This window comes from Hyperoodon ampullatus, assembly GCF_949752795.1.
Source record: "Hyperoodon ampullatus genome assembly, chromosome: 4".
Lineage (NCBI taxonomy): Eukaryota > Metazoa > Chordata > Mammalia > Artiodactyla > Ziphiidae > Hyperoodon > Hyperoodon ampullatus.
In genome coordinates this window covers 50,931,876-50,952,802 of record NC_136917.1, presented here as the reverse complement: position 1 = coordinate 50,952,802, position 20,927 = coordinate 50,931,876, and the positions used below count along the sequence as shown (strand labels likewise).

The window sequence follows — 20,927 nt, the reverse complement described above, 5'->3', positions numbered from 1 at the left end:
CCCAAAGCAAGAAAGTTAGCTAGAAAAAAATTCTTGATTTCCATCATGCTTCATGGTTGCTTCATTTCTTTAATAATCACCCAAATGGATTGGATCTATTTCTCATTTTATGGCATTTAAGATTGGCACTTAAATACCCAGTTGTATTTGTTTTTTAAAAACATGGGCATAGTAACTATATGCAGCATCCTTCTTATCAAATACCTCTTAGAAGCACATTTTGAGAATTAAATGGAATCTTACCTGTAAGAGGCACCTTGACATCAAGGCCATAGAATAAAGGCAAGAGAGAAGAACAAGAATAGAAACAGAAACTGCAGAAGAAAAAGAAGAAGATTATGTAAATCTGAATTTCTGTACTGCCATTCAGGTCGTACAAAACCTCAGCTTTTCCACTTTGCTCAAATCTGACCATTTCTCATATATACACCAAACACCTTTTATTTCAAAAAACCATACCTTTTATTTATCCACTGGTAAAGCAATGCAATGAATAACTGGTGTTCAACTAACATCGACATTTTAGAACTCTGAGAGGGTCTTAACAGGTAATGGGTCTAAGCTCCTAATTTTATAAGTAAGAAAAATAAGCACAGAGCAGTTAATCAATAGTCTAATTGCATGTAATCTGATGGTATAGTGAAGCCTAGAGGTTAGACCTTCCAAGTCCTACTCTATTACATGTTATTGTCTCTATTTTTAATGTGTCAGAGGGTAATTTAAAAAATTAAAAATGACCAAAGTGTACACAATCACTCAATGCTATCATTATTTGGTTAATGTGTTAGGTTTTAGGACTAAGGCAGAGCAGGAAGAATATTAGTCTGTAGGGTAAACATATGATCACTTATCCACAGTGGGGCACTCCTCAGAGGGAAATGGAATTGTATTAGTAATTACATCAGGGCAACAGGTATAACCTGGGTCTGTCCTGGTTGAGTGAGGATATGTGGTCCTCCTACTGGTATGAACTATGCTTATTCATCAGAGGTAACTTCACACAGTGAATGGATGCTGCCGCTCCAGGCTGTCATGCTTTTGAGATAGATTTCTCCTTATTTGACTCATAGAAGTTAAATGGAGTCCGATATTTCTCTCTTCACCAAGAACCTTCACCAGAGAAGCAGATACTTGGATGGAAAACATGCTTGTGTAGCACTGGTAGAAAACCAACTGCATACTAATTATAAAATGTCATAGGTCAGATCAGTTTTTTCAAATACTGATTTCCTCGGTGATTTACAGAGTCATGAAGTCTTTTGCCTTGTTATCACACTTCAGGAGCCTTCTGTTGGTCATGACATTTTTGAATAGGGTCCTGTATGGCAGTCTCATACTGGGCATATTATTTGCATATTTCTTTTAATGCCATACTTATAAGGCTCTTGCTTCACTGTGGCAAAATTGCATGAACAAGTTATAAACATGGTGTGAAGAGCCATGTATTAGTGACTGGTCTAGTACTATGAAAAGCAGAAACTCTGCCCTTTTTTTTTTTTTTTCCATTCCTTGAAGATGGATAGTAATAGGATGGCACATGGAGCAGGAGTGGATGGAGGAGAGGAATGGAAGGCTTCCACTATTCCCATGAGGAGGTCAGGTGTCAGAGCTACCTCTCTGGGCATGAGGGGATGCCCATCACTTGATTTACAATGAGAGTCTAAATTCCATGCTATGTGGTAGGCAGGCTGTGGCACTTACGGTCAGATACCGGACCTCTGGTCTTGATTTGCCATAGACTGGTTATATGATTTGGGGAAAGTTGTTTAATGTCTCTGAGCCTTTGTTTTATTATCTGTATAAAAGGGGAATATAATATCTGTGGTATATTTCTCAGGATAATTTATTATAATAATTATTATTTATTATAATAATTAATAATTATAATTAATGATGATAATTCATCAAATGAGATGATGAACATGGAAGTGCCTTGGATGGTGAAGAGCGGCACATGGGAAGCTTTGCTATGTTTGTTTTTATCACCTGATTTATACTCACTGTGTGCATGGGAATTAGGAACAAAGCAGGAATACTGTATGTACCCTGAGAAGGTGTTCAAGTACTCCAGGGGAAAGAATGAAAACTATCCCTGACATAAGTGATCTTTAGCCTTTTTACTATGCTTGTGGATGAGCAGAATTGAGGTCAAGTGAATAGAAGGTACTTTATAAACCTCATCTGTCATTCTAACCTCTAATCAAAAACCAACTGGATTGTTTTTGAAGTGGCTTAGTTTAGTACTACATATGGAATATGCTGCTTTGATAGCTAAATAATCGTCATTTTCTGTTAAGTACATTAACCTATTATCATAAATATTTAGGAAGTTCAGACTTGTAAAATGAAAAGTTCACACTTAATTTGGCTAGGGTGGCGACCTGACTAGATGTTAGAAAATTCCTTTATTTGTTTGTTTTTCCTCAGTTAAATAGGGGCCAAACTGAACAAAGTTTCTGGGGAAGAGCTGGCAGCTTCCTCCTTGAGCCACCCCAGGACTGTTTACAAATTAGCAGAGAGACTGACTAGGACCAAGCGTAGCCATTTAAATACGTGGAAAATGGAAGATAGCAGGTGTGTCCTTTGACAGCCAGGGAAACTGTGGACAGCCCCTGCTTTCTATGGGTCTTTCTGCCAAACACTGGGAAATTAGATGCAGCTTTTCATTTACTACACTCTTACCCTGAAGAACTAAAGAGCACACTTTGGAAAAGAGGGAAATTCAAATTTAAAATTTTGTATAAGATATGTAACTTTACATTTGGAAATTTTAAAAAATATACTTTAATTTGACTTACACTTTTTTAGTGTTTCCTAATTTTCATGTAAGTGACCTCATTTTTTCCCTCATGGAACCCATGAGAGGAGGTGAGGGTGAGTGTTCCCATCCCTACTGAATAGATATGGCTTAGACACAGTGGGTAAAGTCACTTACCCAAGCTCAAATAAGTACATGAAGACCCAGCCTACATAAGAATCTAGGTGGCTGATTGTTTGGCTACTGGACCCTACCAGTGGCCTTTGAGCTCACATAAGGGCAACTATAAAAGCCACTTGGGATGAACCAAATTCTAATCACTATCTCAGAAATGGCAGGTGGTTTGCTATTTGCTTCTTGGGTGCCCATGAAAGATACTGCAAAACAACCATGCTTTTTCACAACACAGGGATTCAGGCTGCTACTTCCAGTCAATGAGACTGGAACTCCATAGAACACCTCTTGCCATCCCTGTTGTGTTCCTTGGCAGGGCGCCCCTGGCATCCTAGGCAGGATAATTCTTTGTTATGCAAGACTGTTGAACTCACTGCAGCTAAGGAGCATCCCTGCGCTAGCCCTCTCCCTTCTCCCAGAACACACACATTTCCAAATGCCCTCTTTACCTCACCCCCACCCCTGCCAAAAGTGCTGGCTGACTTGGAAGAAGCAGTTCCTCTCTCAGACCACTGGGGAAGTGACATGAGGGCATAGTTTTCATGTGTCAATCTAAATTTCTGAATGTATTGAGGTGAAATTGCAGCACAAGGAGGAAAGGGCTTTTTATGAATAATGGGAAAGACTTTTTAAAAAAAAGGACTAAAAAGATTTTAAAAAGGAAGAGGAACGTAGAGTAACAAAACTCAGAAGAAACTTTTGGCAAAGAAGTGAAGATGGGAAAGGGAAAACTGAGGAAAGAAAACATTTATAGAAAAGGACAGGAATCAACACAAAAGGCAAAAATGTAACTGAAGGCAGAAGCTTTGCTAGAATCCTGGTGCCTGACTACAGGCAGAGTTTACGTTTACTGTAACTATACCTGCCTACACAAGATACACAATAGCTGAGAAGAAAGAAAACACAGTGAGTGAAAACAATATTATTGTCTGATCTAAAAAATAAAGATTGAAATACATATTGAACTTCACATGTACCTTTTCTTCTAAGTCCTTTATCTGTCTTTTCTGGATGTCTGTTTTATCTTCTAAGTCACGAATTCTCTGAAAAAAAAAGGGGAGGGAAAAAGAAGCTTTTCAGTCTGTTAAGTTAAACAAGAAGATCATTCACCAACCTAAAACACAGAACTTTCTATAAAAACATAGCATCTGGAAATGTCATATACATTTTTCTATACCCAGAGGGTTATTGCATGTTTCAAAAATTACCTGTACTCAAAGTGAAAATCATTGTCATTGATTATGTTTTAAAAATATTTGCCATCCCTTTCTCTTCTGGGTCAATCTATCCCTGAAGACCCCTTCCCTGTGAGAGAGGTATGATTCTCACCCCACTGTCCTTGGGCTTGGTCAGGAGACCTGTTTTGGCCAGTGGAACGTGAGTGGGAGTGAGATGTGGGAAAGCCACATCCTTGTAGAGACAGCTGTATGTCCCAGAACTAGAGAGCAAGAAACAAATTTTGTTGTAAACCATTTGATTAAGGTTTTTGGTTGTTTATTACCTCATTAAAAAATGGCTAAAACTGGCTCACACAAAGGCAACTATCCCATCGGTTTCTGGTCTACCTTTTTTTTCCAACCTTATTTCAAATCTGTTTCAGGGTGGAATTTCCTCAAGAAACAGGACTGACCAATTTTCACAAAACAAGGTAGCGATTCCACTTCAAAAAAATTCAAAAGAAGGAACTAATAAACTAGGGGAAAAAAAAAACCCCAAACATAACAAGAATAACACAAGTAATCCTGAAGACAAAAAAGTTCCAGAACTGTCTTTGAAATTACCTGTAAACTATAACAAAATTCCAGTAAATAGCACAGATTTGAAATTGACATTACATAGACAATAATTTATAAGTGAAAAGAGTCTTCAAATTTCCTTCTGGCAATCTAAAGGCCTTGTATGTTCATGGTACAGGGTTACACAGGGCAAGCTTGTAATTTAATGCCTCTTTTGGGAATAATTAGAAAATGGAGAACTGGAGTCTAAGAATAAAACAATGGAAGCTAAACAACGTGATACTATAGAAGGAGAGGTTTTACAATGCAATGTGGGGAGACAAAAGGGAAGCTAGAACAAAGAACAGTTGAACTTGGAAATCATATCTTCCTCTCTCTAAAGTGGTTCTCAACTGGGGGTGATTTTGCACCCCAGATGACATCTGGCAATGTCTGGACATTTTAAAAAGTTAGTTAGTTAATTTATTTTAAAGTGTAATATTCAGTGGTTTTAGTATATTCACAAAGTTGTGCAACCATTACCACTATCTAATTTCTGGACAGTTTTGAATCACATGTGATCACTGGTCACAACTGGGGGAAGGGGTACAACTAGCACCTAAGGGGTAGAGGCCAAAGATGCTGCTAAACATCCTGCAGTACACAGATCAGTCTCCACCCCCCCATAAAGAATCATCAGGCCCAAAATGTCCGTAGTGCAGAGACTGAGAAATCCTGCTTTAAAGGAAAGAGGGTGAGGTTTGTACAGGAGAGGAGGGTGTGTTTTGTCAGAAGGACCATGAAATTATGTGACAATGAATGCTGATGTGTGTAACAGTGAATGATAAATGTGTGTGATGTGTGTGCTTGTATTTCCATAGTGCTGCTTATGCTCCAAAGCTACACAGTGAAAGAATAAATTTGCTAGCTATTTCTACCTTGAGTGTGCGAGAACTTCCTTCATGTGTCTGCTGGATGTAGAGGCAAGCACTACACCAATAAAATCACGAGATTACTATGGCATCTATTCAGCCACCAAGCCTGTGCTTGTTGGGCACCTTCTTACATGTTCAGGACTGTGCTGGATGTGGTGGAGAATACAGGCAAGGCATCAATTAGTTCCTGATCTCAAAGAACTATCACATCCACATGGGGAGAAAAAATGTAAAACACAGGGAAAAACAGATTAAGCAGAAAAAGTAAACAATGGCGAAACTGTGCACAACTTCATCGCCCATCTCTAATACCCAGTACAGTGTTTAGCACAAAGAAGCTGTGTATACACATTTATTCAATGAGTTAGGTAAGCTACATTGTGTGCTGTGGGCTTTATGTCTTTTTCCTTCCCATCTGCTTGCCAGCCTGCCATCCAGTCTCACAGTAAACTCTATGGAGTCCAGAATAGATCCCTTTTCTATGACTTTTTGTCTCTACTGCTACTAAGTACACCAAGTTCCCCATCATGACTGTGTGAGAGGTTACTGCCGGCTCTTCCTGCTTCTAATCTTGTGCATCCTACATCCACCTATAGCAGCCAGTGTGAACTCTTAGAATATGAAATGATCACAGCAGTCCTTGAGTTTTAAGGGGGTGAGGAAGAGGGAGAGGGAGAGTTAGCCAAGTTGCTCTCAGAATAAAACCCAAACTCCTTCAAGGCCCAGCATGATCTTGGCCTGTCTTACCTCTCCAGATTCATCTCATAATAACCTTCCCTTGGCTCCATGTGCCCCTGCCATACTGGCCTTCTCTCTGCTCCTTAAATATTCCAAACATTCCCATGATAGAGACTTAGCCCTGTTGACCCTAACTTCTGGGACACCTTGCCAAAATCTTTGTGTGGCTGATTTCTTGGGATTTCGACATTTTCAGAGAGGCCTGCTCTGATCAGCCAGTTTAGAGTGGCTAATCCTACTCCCAAACTCACTCTCATTCTCTCCCTCTCCCTGCCTCCCTCCCTCTCTCTCTCTCTCTCTCACACACACACACACACACATCTTCAGACCACTTATTGCCACTCTCTGAAATTGCCTTGGCTATTGCTCATTTGCGTTGTCGCTTTTTCCCTCTTCATCGGGAGGATACATGAGAACAATGACCTTTATGTCTTTGTCCACCATCACATTCCCAGCACCCAGCACAAGCAGGCCCTCAATAAATGGTTCTGAATGAGTGTATAAAAAGGGTATGGAATGTCGATTTTTTCAGTAGTATGTAGCTCATTGTCTTCATCAGGGAGAGCATTCTGAAGAGGTGGATCTAAACTGAAAAATGAGAAGATTCGATAAGTGCAGCAGACTCTGAACGACATTTTGGGGTGAGCAGTCAGGAAAACAAAGGCTTGGAGGTGGGAAATCATGGCCTAAGGGGTACGGGAAGAGTTCTGCATGAACAGAGAGGAAGGTAAGCTATGAAGATTGTCTCAAATCTGGGTTTTAGGGGAGGAGTAGCCAGCTACTGAAGGACCTGGAGATAGCACGACTAGACTCAACTGCACATTGGGATCATGGAGGCTTTTGAGGAAGAATATGACATCAGAAAAGGGGAGGAGGACAAGGAAGACCCCAGGGTTTTCAGCTTGAGTGCTTTGACATACGGTAGTTCTACTAACCAAGGCAGGCAGATGGGGAGAGAAGGGAGAAGTAAGGATAAGAATGTGTGTTTAGGTATGTTTCATATGAGTTCACTCTAAAACATTCAAACAGAAATGTCTAATAAGTGGTTAGTGATATGCTCTAGAATTTAGACTGCATTATAAACTTATATATGACAAATCCTGGCCAATGCCTTCTGGAATAATTCTCTCAAATCTCAAAGCTACTGATTGAAAGGAAAGTAAGAAATAACTGGAAAGGCATATTCTAATGAACATGTATTTGGGAGACAGAAAATGTCAATGAAACTCTCTGAGGCTTAGAAAGATAATGTACTTAACAGTTCAGACTGGGTAACTTAAAACAAAACAAACAGAACCATCTCTTTTGGGAGTGAAGTACCTTAGCTGACTGAAGAGACACAAAAGCATTGACAAGGCTTTAATCATAAAAAAATTTAGATAACTATTTGTCCATCTTAAAAGTAAACACTTCTGTGGTTCTATGACACACCTCCTTCTTTGCTGAAATTAATTAAATGCTATTGCAGCCTAAGAAATTTATGCAGAGGACATGTTCATTCCCTTATAGAAGGAAAGAATGCCTGCATTAATGCAATGATACCGTACAGTCTATTACTGAAAGCTTTAAAACTCTCTTCAGAGTCAAAATCCAAACCTTTATGATGGAATCTCAAGAACCAGTGAAACAAACATGCATGTGTTTATCATCTCTGGGACAAAATGGCTTCAGAGTTCCCTGTTAACTTGGGTAATTTGTTAGCCTGTAAAGATCCACAAAAAATAACCCCTGTTCCTTTTCTACTCACCTTGATCTCTAATGACCACATGATTCTTACCTCCTGTATAGCCCATCTGGATTTTGTACCAGTTGCTTATTTCAGCTTATGAGTACCGAATACCCTAGCCTGGAACTTTCAATTCTGGAATTATTACAGAATCTGCTTTTTGACCAGGACCCTAGTCTTTGCCTGTCAATCTATGACATGAACAAATAGTTGGAATTAAGAATTTTGGCTGCAAGTTAATATTGGGTGTTTATTTTGAGCCTTGCTGGTCTAGATAAATCATATAAATTATAGATGACTCAAGCCGTAGAAGACAGTATAGTGCAATGTTTATGTGCACTGGCCTTGGAGTCAGGCCGATCCGGGTGGTAATTCTGGCTCTGTTGCTTACTATCTGTCATCTTGGGCCAATCACCTAAGCACTTTTTTCTTCAGTATCATGATCTCTTAAACTGGGATAATAAGAATACTTACAGTAGTGGGCTATTGCCAAGATTAAATGAAATGATGGAAGTAGAGCCCTTAGTTTAGTTCCTGACCTATAGCACATGCCAGTAACTAAGAGGCAGCTTCCATGCTTTGTTGCTGTTGCTGTTTATTCTGGGAATAAAGAGAAAGGTCCTTGTTCCCTTTTACCCTCTTCGGATTATTTGATCAGGCTAGGTTATGGACTAGGATGAGTAACAGCAGGGAAGCATTATCTGTGTCCTGGACTGAGTCCCAGAGAGTCCCTTCCCAGCATAAGGGACATATCAGGTTCCATGAGATTCAAGGGGTGTTTCATGACAAAGTAGTCGCAAAAACAGTAGCATGACACAGTGCTTCTGAAGTGCCAATTTTCTTCAGATTAATTCATTATAAAACCATCGTCCTGTTTCTGAGTGTAGGTGGGAAACAATAGTTATTTATTTTACTCTTTGAAAATAGCTTCTAGCTCCCAGGCTTCTCCATACTCACACTCAACACTATGTACTGAGCACTTGGTCCCATCGTCTTAGTACCACCCAACACAGTTGTAGTGACTACATCCTCACCTGATGGGCTTGCTGTAAGAGCTCCATTCTCTCCTGTAGAATCTGACAGTCATACTCTCTGCTCTTCCTCAGCATCTGCCGCCGTAACTTTTCCACTGCTGTCCTCAGCTCCTCTTGCTGTTTTTCAGTTAATAATTCACCAAACTTGATAACAGTTTCTTGCTGCAGAGCATTGTACAAAGTCGCTTCTAGTTCCTGGATTCTCTGGTAAATAGAATTAGAAAACCTTGGAATTTAGCATCTTACGTGTGGTGTGTGAATGTACACATGTGTGTACATGTGGAGGGATGTATTATTTTAGTCTCACAGGATCCTAGCAACAAAATAAATTTCAAAGCTTATCCAGCTTAGGGACTATCCTGATGGTGCAGTGGTTAAGAATCTGTCTGTCAGTGCAGGGGACAAGGGTTTGATCCCTGGTCTGGGAAGATCCCACATGCCGAAGAGCAACTAAGCCCGTGAGCCACAACTACTGAGCCTGCGCTCTGGAGCCTGCGCACCACAACTACTGAGCCCATGCACCACAACTACTGAAGCCCGCACTCCCAGAGCCTGTGCTCCGCAACAAGAGAAGCCATTGCAATGAGAAGCCCACACACTGGGACTTCCCTGGTGGCACAGTGGTTAAGAATCTGCCTGCCAGTGCAGGGGACACGGGTTTGAGCCCTGGTCCGGGAAGGTCCCACATGCCACAGAGCAACTAAGCCCATGCGCCAGAACTACTGAGCCTGCGCTCTAGAGCCCACGAGCCACAACTACTGAGCCCGTGTGCCACAACTACTGAAGCCTGCTTGCCTAGAGCCTGTGCTCCACAACAAGAGAAGCCACCGCAATGAGAAGCCCACGCACCGCAACGAAGAATAGCCCCCGCTCGCCACAACTAGAGAAAGCCCACACGCAGCAATGGAGACCCAACGCAGCCAAAAATAAGTAAATAAAATAAATAAATTTATATATAAAAAAAAGAAGCCCGCACACCGCAACGAAGGGTAGCCCCCCACTCACCACAACTAGAGAAAGCCCGCGTGCCGCAATGAAGACCCAACTCAGCCAAAAATAAATAATTAAAAAAAAAAAAGCTTCTCCAGCTTAAATATCCTTTTGATGATCCCCTTTATAAGATGCCATAAGGATCATCTAGCCAATACGTGAACTACTCTGATGATGAAGAATTTGTTCTTTTTCTTGGGATCCTGTCCATTTCACATACTTTTCATTTTTAGGAAGTCCTTACTTTGTTATAATAACTGTATATCCTTCTATTATCAAATGTAGCTGAAAATAAGTTTGTTCTCTCTTTCATTTGACAGATATTTAAAGACATCTATCGTGGTGGCCATATTTTTAGAAATAAGCATTGAAAAGTGGTCCAAGTTGGAATAAAATACTTGAAATTGGAGATATTTCACACACACAATGCCACCTCTCTTCCACATGATACACCTCTGAAGATGGCTTTATAGTCTCCATTTTTTTCTTATAAAAATAAAAATTGAGAAATATAGCCTAGAGTCTTTGGAATTGGTCTGTTTTTTAATACTCTGAGATTTATAGTTGCTCTAGCTATAAAATGCTTCCTTGAGGCTTTTCTTTTTTAGATGAAGAGTCTACTGCTTCTTACATCCCAGTTTTCTTTTCTTTCACATGCTTCAGATACAGTTACCAAAATCTATCATCTTATCCCCTGTGACTCTGACATAGGTGAAAGGACACGCCCTGGTGAGGGATGTTCTCCAAGCTCCTGTCCTGGACTAAGCAGTTCTCATCTCTTAAAAGTTAAATATATTAATAATTATCTGAATGAGTCTTCAGTCCTGGAACACACACACATGCAGTTTAATCTTACCGTGTGTAGGTAGAGAAGGCAAGGCTAAAAGGATAGGAAGGGAGGGAAAAATTACCTCCTTCTTTATTCTCTAATCAGCGGCCAATACTCATCCTCTCCTTTCCCCATCAGTCAGTGCTCAGAATCTCTGATTCATCTTGGGTGGGGAGTACTAATTCATCTTTGTTATAAGCAGGGGCTAAGGGCTTCACTCTTTCCCAAAAGTGACTCAGGCTGCTTCCAGGAAAGCATTATGAAAACCTCTACTAGCAACTCCTCGGAATGTTACTCTTTTTCTCTTGAGTCATTACAGTGTATTATGGTGGGGGGCAGGGTGGTGTCCACACGGAGAGAAGAAGTGCAAGCTGTAGTCCAATATTGGGAATGATGCTTTATGAATTTGGTTCAGGGGAGTGGATCAAATGTGCTCCTCCGTCAGCACAATCTTCTGGAGGAGAGAAAAAGGCACAGCCCATTTCCCCATATATTCTTTTTTTTTAAAATTTTTAAATTTTATTTAATTTATTTTTTATACAGCAGGTTCTTATTAGTTATCCATTTTATACATACCCATATATTCTTACTGTGGCTGGATGACGGTAGTTAAGGCCACAACGTCTGGAGTCAGATCTAAACACTACCTACTTGTGTACCAAGCTGGGCCAAGCTCTTTCTCTAAGCCTTCGTTTTCTCATATGTAATATATAAATAATAATATTCCCTATACCTCTTAGGGTTGTTATCAGAAATAAATGAATTAAAAATATGTATCACATTAAATACATCGTTATTCTATCCCTAGATTTGATTTAATAAAATCAGATTTGATTTAATAAAATTTCTCTTTAATCTACATTGCCATCCAATCTGTTGTTCATTTAAATATTATTTAACAACACAATTCAATTTTTAAAAAAATGAAGTATAATGAAATATTTATTAACTATTATAAGAGTATTGTAACAGCAAAGAACTAGAGATATATTTGTTCTAGAATGAGAACTGGAAACCTCTGAATAAATGAGCTGCACGTTGTGGTCTATTCAAATACATGACATGACAAATTACACAGGATGCTTTACTCCAGAGCATGTAATTGTAAACACTTGGAGTGTCTCCAATGCTTGTTGTACCTACCATATATGCTTGGTCGAGAGCTTGTTTCCTGTAGTCTAGTTCTTCTTCCAGATAGCCTTTGATTTTGCAGAATTGTTCCTAGAAAAAAGGGCCACATTAATAGATAGAGTCAGCTTAATGAGAAAGTGATATATAAATTGTATTGATTAGTGTTTTCTCTAATTCCACTGTAAGACAAATCACTAGTATTTGTAGGGTCACAGATTTTGTCTTTTAGGGAAATAGTTCAACTTTTATAGTTTCACACAGGGAATGTACAAATCAATGGAAAGAAGAAAAAATATATAGCAAACAATCCACATGGAATGTCTTAAAAGATTTTTATACCAATTTAAGAGTATGTCATTAAGGATAGATTTTTGTTTGTTTGGTTGGTTTTTTGGTCTCACTGCACGACATGCGGGATCTTAGTTCCCCGACCAGGGATCGAACACATGCTCCTTGCAGCGGAAGCATGGAGTCTTAACCACTGGACCGCCAAGTAAGTCCCTAAGGGTAGATTTCTGACAAGATAAATGCTACAGATGCTAACTAATAAGTATATCTGTGTAAATATACTGGGATAGTATATTTTTGTAAGAATGTTATGAAATGTAATAGAGCAAAGCTGTATAATAAAAAACAATTTATTCAAACTCATCTCTGTATCATTAGCAAACACAAAGATAATTTAGAGAGTGGGCACGAAGTTAACCACACATATTGCTCTATCCACATACCAACTAACTGACCAATTTATCCATCTGCCTGTCTTGCTAAGACTTATGAAGGGGTGGTGGAGGCAGGGAGTTGGGGGTGGGCATCTGCTTTAAGAAGAGTCATGGGGGACTTCCCTGGCGGTCCAGTGGTTGGGCTCTGTGCTCTCACTGTAGGGGGCATGGGTTTGATCCCTGGTCAGGGAACTTGGACCCTGGTGTGGCCTAAATAAATAAATAAATAAATAAATAAATAAATAAATAAATAAATAAAATAGAGTCATGGGAAGGGGGAAATGGGAATTGTCGTTTCATGGGTATAGAGTTTTAGGTTTTCAAAATGAAAAAGTTCTGGAGATGTGTTGCACAACAAGGTAAACGTACTTGACACTACCAAACGGTACACAAAAAAATTGTTAGGATGGCAAATTGCATGCTGTATGTTTTTTTTACCACAATTTAAAATAAATTTTATTTTAAAAAGAAAGAAAAAAAAAAGAGGGTGGAGGCAATTCCACCCACAGTGCCACTTAATGAGTGAGTGTCTGCTCTTGCTGCAAAGCCAGAGTGAGCTGGGAAACGTCAATCTGATGTTCCCTTGCTTGCCCTCAGTTTCTGTGTGGTTCTCATGTTGTGAGCATCTTGCCATTGGCATTAAAAAATGTATCTTTGTATAGAACATAGCGCCAAGCACAAGTCAATTCTTTCTCTGTATGCTTAACGAGGAACAAGGACCTCGTCCAACACTGAAGGTAAACTTGATTGCGTCAACTTTTGAGAGAGGATATGTCTGCATGCGATTTTGCTAGTGACATTCCTAATTACCTCTGAGCTCCAGTGCCTGGAACAGTGTAACAAGCTGATTGCTTAACTAATATTTGTGCATTTAAAGAGTTCAAGGGTTTGTTTTTTTTTTTTTGCGGTACGCGGGCCTCTCACTGTTGTGGCCTCTCCCGTTGCGGAGCACAGGCTCCGGACGTGCAGGCTCAGCGGCCATGGCTCACGGCCCAGCCGCTCCGCGGCATGTGGGATCTTCCTGGACCGGGGCACAAACCCGTGTCCCCTGCATCGGCAGGCGGACTCTCAACCACTGCGCCACCAGGGAAGCCCCAAGGGTATTTTGAATATAAACAGTTCTTGTTATATATTTTGACTTTACAGCCTAACCTGTTGGTAAAATGTAAGTCCTGTGTAAAATATGGGCAAATGATTTGTAAGCTGTCACATGCTATATAAATTCAACTTGTTGTTCTTACTATAGGATTCCCTAACCTGATAGGAATCACTACCTGGTTTTTAGTAATAATGATAACAGTAATGACAGTACTGTTATAAAAGTCTATGTATTGCTGTAAGTTAAAAATGACCAATTCCCAGGCTTGGGGATTTAAAAAAAAAAAGCTAATAGTGGCAAACTACACACAACATAAAATTTGTAATTGTAACCATTTTTAAGTAGTGTTAAGTATATTCACAGATAAGAAAGTTTCACAGAAAAGTTTCACAGGAACTTTCTTATCTTCAGTAGTGTTAAGTATATTCACAGTGTTATGAGACCAATCTCCAGAACTCTTTTCATCTTGAAAAACTGAAACTCTGTACCTATTAAACAATAACTCCCCATTTCCTCCTCTTAGCTCCTGAGAACCATCATTTTGCTTTCTGTTTCTATGAATATGACTACTGTAGGTACCCTATATTAGTAGAATAATACAGTATTTGTCTTTTCGTGACTGGCTTATTTCATTTAGCATAATGTCCTCAAAGTTCATCCATGTCATAGCATGTGTCATAATGTCCTTACTCTTTAAAGGCTGAATAATATTCCATAGATGGATATACCACATTTTGCTTAGCCATTGACAAGACACTTGGGTTGCTTCCATGTTTAAGCTATAGAAAATAATGTTGCTTTGAACACAGGTGTACAAATCTCTCTTCAAGAGCCTGCTTTCAGTTATTTTGGGTGTACTCCCAGAAGTGGTGTTGCTGTATCATATGGTAATTCTATTTTGAATTTTTTGAGCAACCACTAACCATACGGTTTTCCATAGCAGCTGCACCATTTTACATTCCCACCGACATTGCACAGGGTTCCAGTTTCTCCACATCTTCATCATCACTTGTTATTTTCTGTTTTTTGTTGTTTTTTTTTTTTTTGATAGTAGCCATCTTAATGGGAGTGAGGTGGCTTGGGGATTTTTAATACCAAAGTTACACCCATCATTTCTGTAAATTTGGTGGAAAAATTATTTAGCCTAAGAAAGAAAACACCTAACTGGATTTTATTCAGCATTAGTTCTGGAAATACTACAAAATTACAACATGATATTTCTGGAGGCTATAACTTGAAATTGTGGGGTACTTCTGGGCATTCTGTTTCACAATCTATACGCAAAATAATGGCAAGGCTACAAACTTCCATCCGTGCCAGATACAACTGCTAGAAAACAGTTGTTTTCCATTTGTCTTGTCAATTTTTCTTTTGTTTTCTGACATCTCATTTTTACTCACCATGTCACTTTCCAATTCCATCATTTTCTGGTGCAGGGCAGCCTCTGCTCCTTCAATTTGCTGGATCCACTAAGGGGTAAACCAGACACAAGTGTTTGACATGATTGCTTGACATGGTGTAAATGGTGCTGCCTCCTGAGCTGCTTAGTCTCTTCCCCTTATATCTCAGGAAGCAGACTAAGAATTGGAGTGAAAACTTGGTACATTTTAACTCTTAGCTCAGAAACAAGTTTATAAATTTCCACTCATTCATTCATTCTTCATTCAGCGAAAGCCTTCATCGATATCTACCATGTGTGAGGCAATGTGCTAGGTACTAGGGCTGTGATGGTGAATAAGACCAACACATGTTTTGCCCTCATTGGAGGACACCATGGGAGGTTTTCTTGGAAATGACAATTGCACTGGGTGTAAGGAATGAGTCAGAGATGACTAAGCAAAGGTGAGGGGCAAGTTCCAAGCAGAAGGTATGTCTAATTCTCCATGATTGGAGGGAGCATGATGAAAGAAAGGAGGCCAGGTGAGACTGGAGAAATGGCATTTTTTTCAGTATATGACACTGATTACAGCTAAATGTTGAGGAATCATTTTTGTTGAGTGGAGACAAATTTTAAATCACACAGAAAGAACTTATCTTTCCTAACACTTAGAATATATCATTCTGTTAGATGGTGTTGATATTAGCACAGATCAAGACCCTGAATGAATTTAGACTTTGAATAATACAGTGTGAACCTAACACATATATGGTTTCAGAGAATAAATTGTTATAATGGGTCTCCATCAAGTTAACCTTAAGCTTATCCCTCAGGGAGGCAATTGGGCAAATAATTAACTGTGTGGGTTCTAGAGGCTGACTACCTTGGGTCTAATCCCAATCCTAGCTTTTCATGGCTATGTGGCCTTGAAATGTTACCTGGTTTCTCTAAGCCTCAACTTTCTTATCTGTGAAATGGGATTAATAATAATGTAAAGATTAAAGGATGTAATTAACCTCAGGTCCTACTGACAGTGTACTGCATGTACTAGGTAACCAATACATTCTAGTTTTTGGTTAACATTCATTTTTGTACTTCCACACTGTTAGAAATTTGCCTCGGGCTTCCCTGGTGGCGCAGTGGTTGAGAGTCCGCCTGCCGATGCAGGGGACACGGGTTCGTGCCCCGGTCCGGGAAGATCCCACATGCTGTGGAGCGGCTAGGCCCGTGAGCCATGGCTGCTGAGCCTGCGTGTCCAGAGCCTGTGCTCCGCAACGGGAGAGGCCACAACAGTGAGAGGCCCGCGTACCGCAAAAAAAAAAAAAAAAAAGAAAAAGAAATTTGCCTCACTACCACCTATTTCTTCTTAGTTTGTGATAAATTATGTGGTGTACTGAGCATTTTTCTATATACTAAAGCCTTGGTATTCACAAGGGGCCACCATATCTAACAGCCCCTTGGCTGTAAGGAACATGGGGAAAGAAAAAAGGCCGTGGAGACTGGAGAGGTGCTAATCTCTCAGCTCTTGTACATACACATGGCTTCCCTCATGAAACAAATTTCAGTCCAAAGTCATGGGTTTCTTGTAAACAGCCTCATATTGCAATTGTGTACCATCAAGCTTTATTAAAATGCTTCCTCTTGCTTGCTGCCCATTTACCATTGAGAAACAAATTCTCTTGTGTACCATGTTTTTTTTTTAAATATTTATTTATTTGGTTGCGCTGGGTCTTAGTTGCAGCAGGCGGGCTTCTTACTTGTGGCTCGTGGGCTCCTTAGTTGCGGCATGCATGTGGAATCTAGTTCCCTGACCAGGGATCGAACCCTGGCCCCCTGCATTGGAAATGCAGAGTCTTAACCACTGTGCCACCAGGGAAATCCCACACTATGTTTTTAAGAGAACCGTGAAGTGAAGTAGTCCGGTCATGGGCTTTAGCTATAGATTTGTATGTTGGCTCCCGACTCTGACTTCATGGATGATGCAGGATGAGGAATGAATAGCCCAGGCCACAGTTTTCTCACAGATAAAATGAAAATAGTGGATGAATATACGGTGGTTGTGGGGAGCAATGAGATAATGCACAGACAGCATTTAGCATAGTCCCTGGCCCGTAACATGTCCTCACATAAGGTCACTGCTCTTATTATTTTTAATACGAAGTCACAATAGGATTTCCTTGTTGGAAATTTGTCTTGGCTCAACCTCTGGCTAAAGGTCACACTCTCAGATGGTAGAGAGATAATTCAAATGTGTGGTCTCAGGAAGTTCAAGATGATATTTACAATTACTTGGAGGTAGAAATGTTTATCTGTGAATCCCAAACATGGTGGGGAGGGTGACTTTAGCTTATGAATTGCAAAGACCATGAGCATTTTAAGGACAAGCTTGTGTCTTATTCAGCTGGTTCCTCACTTTCAATCACAGTGCTAAGCGCATAGGCATCACCCCTTGATTGTTTAATCCGAACCCCTCACACCTGTTTTGCAAAGGAGGTAAGTGGAGGCACGAACTAATATGTCAAAGCTTTACTAGAACAGCTCCTACGTGCTATAGGGTACTTTCTGCTTTTAGTAGGAAGCTTGAGGGAAAGCTTGCAATAAAGAATCATAGCCCTTCATGACTCCAACTGGATGAGATGCTCTGGTGTGAAAAACTAGGAAAACAAAGAGTGAAAAACAGATTCCAGAGTTGCCCTCGTGGAGCGTAGAGTCTAGTGAACTACAGAAAAAAAAAAAAAGCGTGGTTGTATTACAGTTGCTAAAAGCCATGGTAGCAGAAGCACAGGTCACTGTGGGAACACAGAGTGAGAAGACTTAACTGGGCTTGGGTGAATAGGAAGGCTTCCCCATGTATGGGAGGGTCTAATGATTAAGATTTAGCCAGACAAAGGTAGAAAGGGAAGAAGAGAAAATCTAGACAAAAGCAACAGTGTAAAGGACCAAGGGATGAAAATATGTAGAGGGAGATAGAGACAGAGACACACAGAGGGAGAGAGAGAGAGAGAGAGAGAGGAGAGAGAGAGAGGAGAGAGAAGAGAGAAGAGAGAAGAGAGAAGAGAGGAGAGAGGAGAGAGGAGACTGGAGCCCCAAAAGGATTTGTGCATGGCTGGACCTTGGTTGCTGACCAAGGAAGGAAGTGGGGTGCTGGAGAAATAGGTAAGGGCCAGCTCCCAGGGGGCCCTCTTGCGAAATTCTGGATTCTAGACCTGTGTTAGGGACAACGTGGTGCTATTAATTTGATCGCAAGAGGAAAGGGAAAGTGATAAGGTTTGTTATTAAATTGTGAAGGGAGGAAGTTTTTAAAAGAGCAAATCCCAGATATTTCACATGAAATACTTCAGTATGTGTCCCTAACACTTAAGGTCTTTAAAAAAAAAACATAACCACAAGACCATTTCCACACTTTGCAAAATTAACATTAATTCCTTTTGTCATCTGATACCTGGTCCATATTAAAATTTCCCCAGTTGTCAGCAAAATGTCCTTTGTTTCACGCTTGGTTTGCTTGAATCAGGATGCAAAAAAGGACCATTTCAATATTTCTTAAGTAACTTTTTATTTTATAGCTATTCTTCCCTCTCCCTCTGCCATTTTTTTAAATGTCATTGTTTTGTTTGAGTAACTTAACTGGGTCATTTGACCAGTAGAATTCCCTCATTTCAGACTGGAGCAAGGTGAATGCTTGCTCATGGTTTCATTTAATTTACAACATGCTTTTTTATGCATTTAGAAATTAAGAAAGCATCTCAAGGAACTTATAGTTCATAAGTTCTTACTTTATCCAGCCATGTACACATGACTGTCAACTATGTGCTGATTCTCAAGGTGCCCTGAATACAGCCAGTTACCAGGTTTCTTCACTTGGCTCTTTCCTTTTTTCTCTCTCTTGCATTTACCAGGTTTAGACACAAGGGGGTGAGAGAACGCTCAGTGTTGCTCTTCTGACAGTCCCCAGGTTGGGCTTTCTAAATGAAGGTGCAGGGAGCCACCACCAAGTTACAGAATCAGTTGGAATAACTGGTATGTACACACCCAAGGAAAAGCCCACAGAAAGAGCCATGCTCCAATTTACCACTTAACAAAGCCCTTCTTTATTGGTTTCCCAGCTTGGTAAGGATGGCTTAAGTAATGTAATCCAGGTTTTGCATTTTTACAGAATTATATTTTGAAGAGACTTCAAAGCAAGAATTATCCACCCACCCTAAATCAGTGTGTAGACTCTTCTTTTGTGTGTTCTCATTCTATCTGGGTTATATCACCCTGAAGAATAAAATATTTATTAGGTATTCAATAATGCAAAATCATGTGCAAAGAGATTGTCCTTCAACCCCAAGTGTTAAGCCAGACACTGAGGTGATTTGAATGTTAGTATGATTTATTACCTTTTCTGCCAGGGACAGCACAGTGCTGGCCTGAATTATAGCCACTTGCTCTTCATTTCTTAAATTCTGTGGCGGGGGTTGAAAGGGTGGGGAGAAAGAAAATAAGCTGAAAACACTTTTTGACATTTACACTATCAGAAGATACTGCCTAACTTGCCTGCCACATACGCATGCATGGAACATTCACAAACGGCCTATTCTATTTAGTAATAATTCTTAACAAAGAGCTCATTCAAAACCTGTAAAAAGTACATTAAATGTGATGTTTTTATATCTCTAGTGCTGACTTGATTTTATGTTTCACTGTAAGCATACTGCGTTAATAGTCATAAGAAAAGCAGAAACCAAAATGAAATAAAGATAGTGGGAAGCAGCCACACAGCACAGGGAGATCAACTCAGTGCTTTGTGACCACCTAGAGGGGTGGGATAGGGAGGGTGGGAGGGAGACGCAAAAGGGAGGAGATATGGGGATATATGTATATGTATAGCTGATTCACTTTGTTATACAGCAGAAACTAACACACCATTGTAAAGCAATTATACTCCAATAAAGATATTTAAAAAATGAAATAAAGAGTAATCTTTTCATAGCAGTTTGATGTGATTCAATTGATTTTGTTCTCTCCTTTGGTAATTTTTCAAGGGAAAAAAATAGTGTGACTACTTCAACCTACATACATCATTCATCTAGTATCTCAATGAATGGTCCTCCCACTGAATTAATATGCCTTGACCCTGTCTGGAAGGTGTTTTTAGAAAGAAAAGGGATTATAGTTTCCTAGTGCATTTTTATGGGGCTGCCACCAACCCTACTATTTAGCAGCATTTGCAACTGCATGACTGATTAATTTCACCTCATATGCCTCCCAGCAACAGTCAGAAGGTAATTAGCTTTAATCAGCCCAGACTCCGTTGGCATTCAAACCTGAAAACTGCGCATGAAAAGCACCTTAACAGTTCCCACTTCTGCCACTACCTTCCAGAGATCCTTACAATCCCTTAGCTGAGTGGTTTGATAGATTGTTGATTCTTTTCCAGAAGCCGCATGCTTAAGTGAACCTGCTGTCTCACTTGCTATTATTTTTTTGTTTTTTTCTATTTATTTATTTAATTGAAGTATAGTTGATTTACAATGTTGTGTTAGTTTCAGGTGTACAGCACAGTGATTTAGTTATACACATATGTATGTATAACTACATATGCACATATATATATATGTGTATAACTACATTTTCAGATTCTTGTCCCTTATAGGTTATTACAAAATACTTTGTATAGTTCCCTTCACTTGCTACTATTTTACACGTGATGCAT

General features: G+C 39.8%; 1 protein-coding gene across 2 annotated transcripts in view; it reads right to left on the bottom strand.

Moving 5' to 3' along the window:
- Positions 1-263: 263 nt before the first annotated feature.
- JAKMIP2 (janus kinase and microtubule interacting protein 2) overlaps positions 264-20,927 on the bottom strand; it is a gene marked incomplete at both ends in the record, with an annotated part of 55,286 nt that continues 34,622 nt past the window's right edge. For both annotated transcript variants that reach the window (XM_079702163.1, XM_079702164.1), the window contains 6 exons: positions 264-314; positions 3,910-3,975; positions 9,081-9,284; positions 12,043-12,120; positions 15,252-15,320; positions 19,612-19,677. In XM_079702163.1, the coding sequence (XP_079558289.1) occupies positions 264-314; positions 3,910-3,975; positions 9,081-9,284; positions 12,043-12,120; positions 15,252-15,320; positions 19,612-19,677 (534 nt within the window). The remainder of the gene's footprint in view (positions 315-3,909; positions 3,976-9,080; positions 9,285-12,042; positions 12,121-15,251; positions 15,321-19,611; positions 19,678-20,927) is intronic.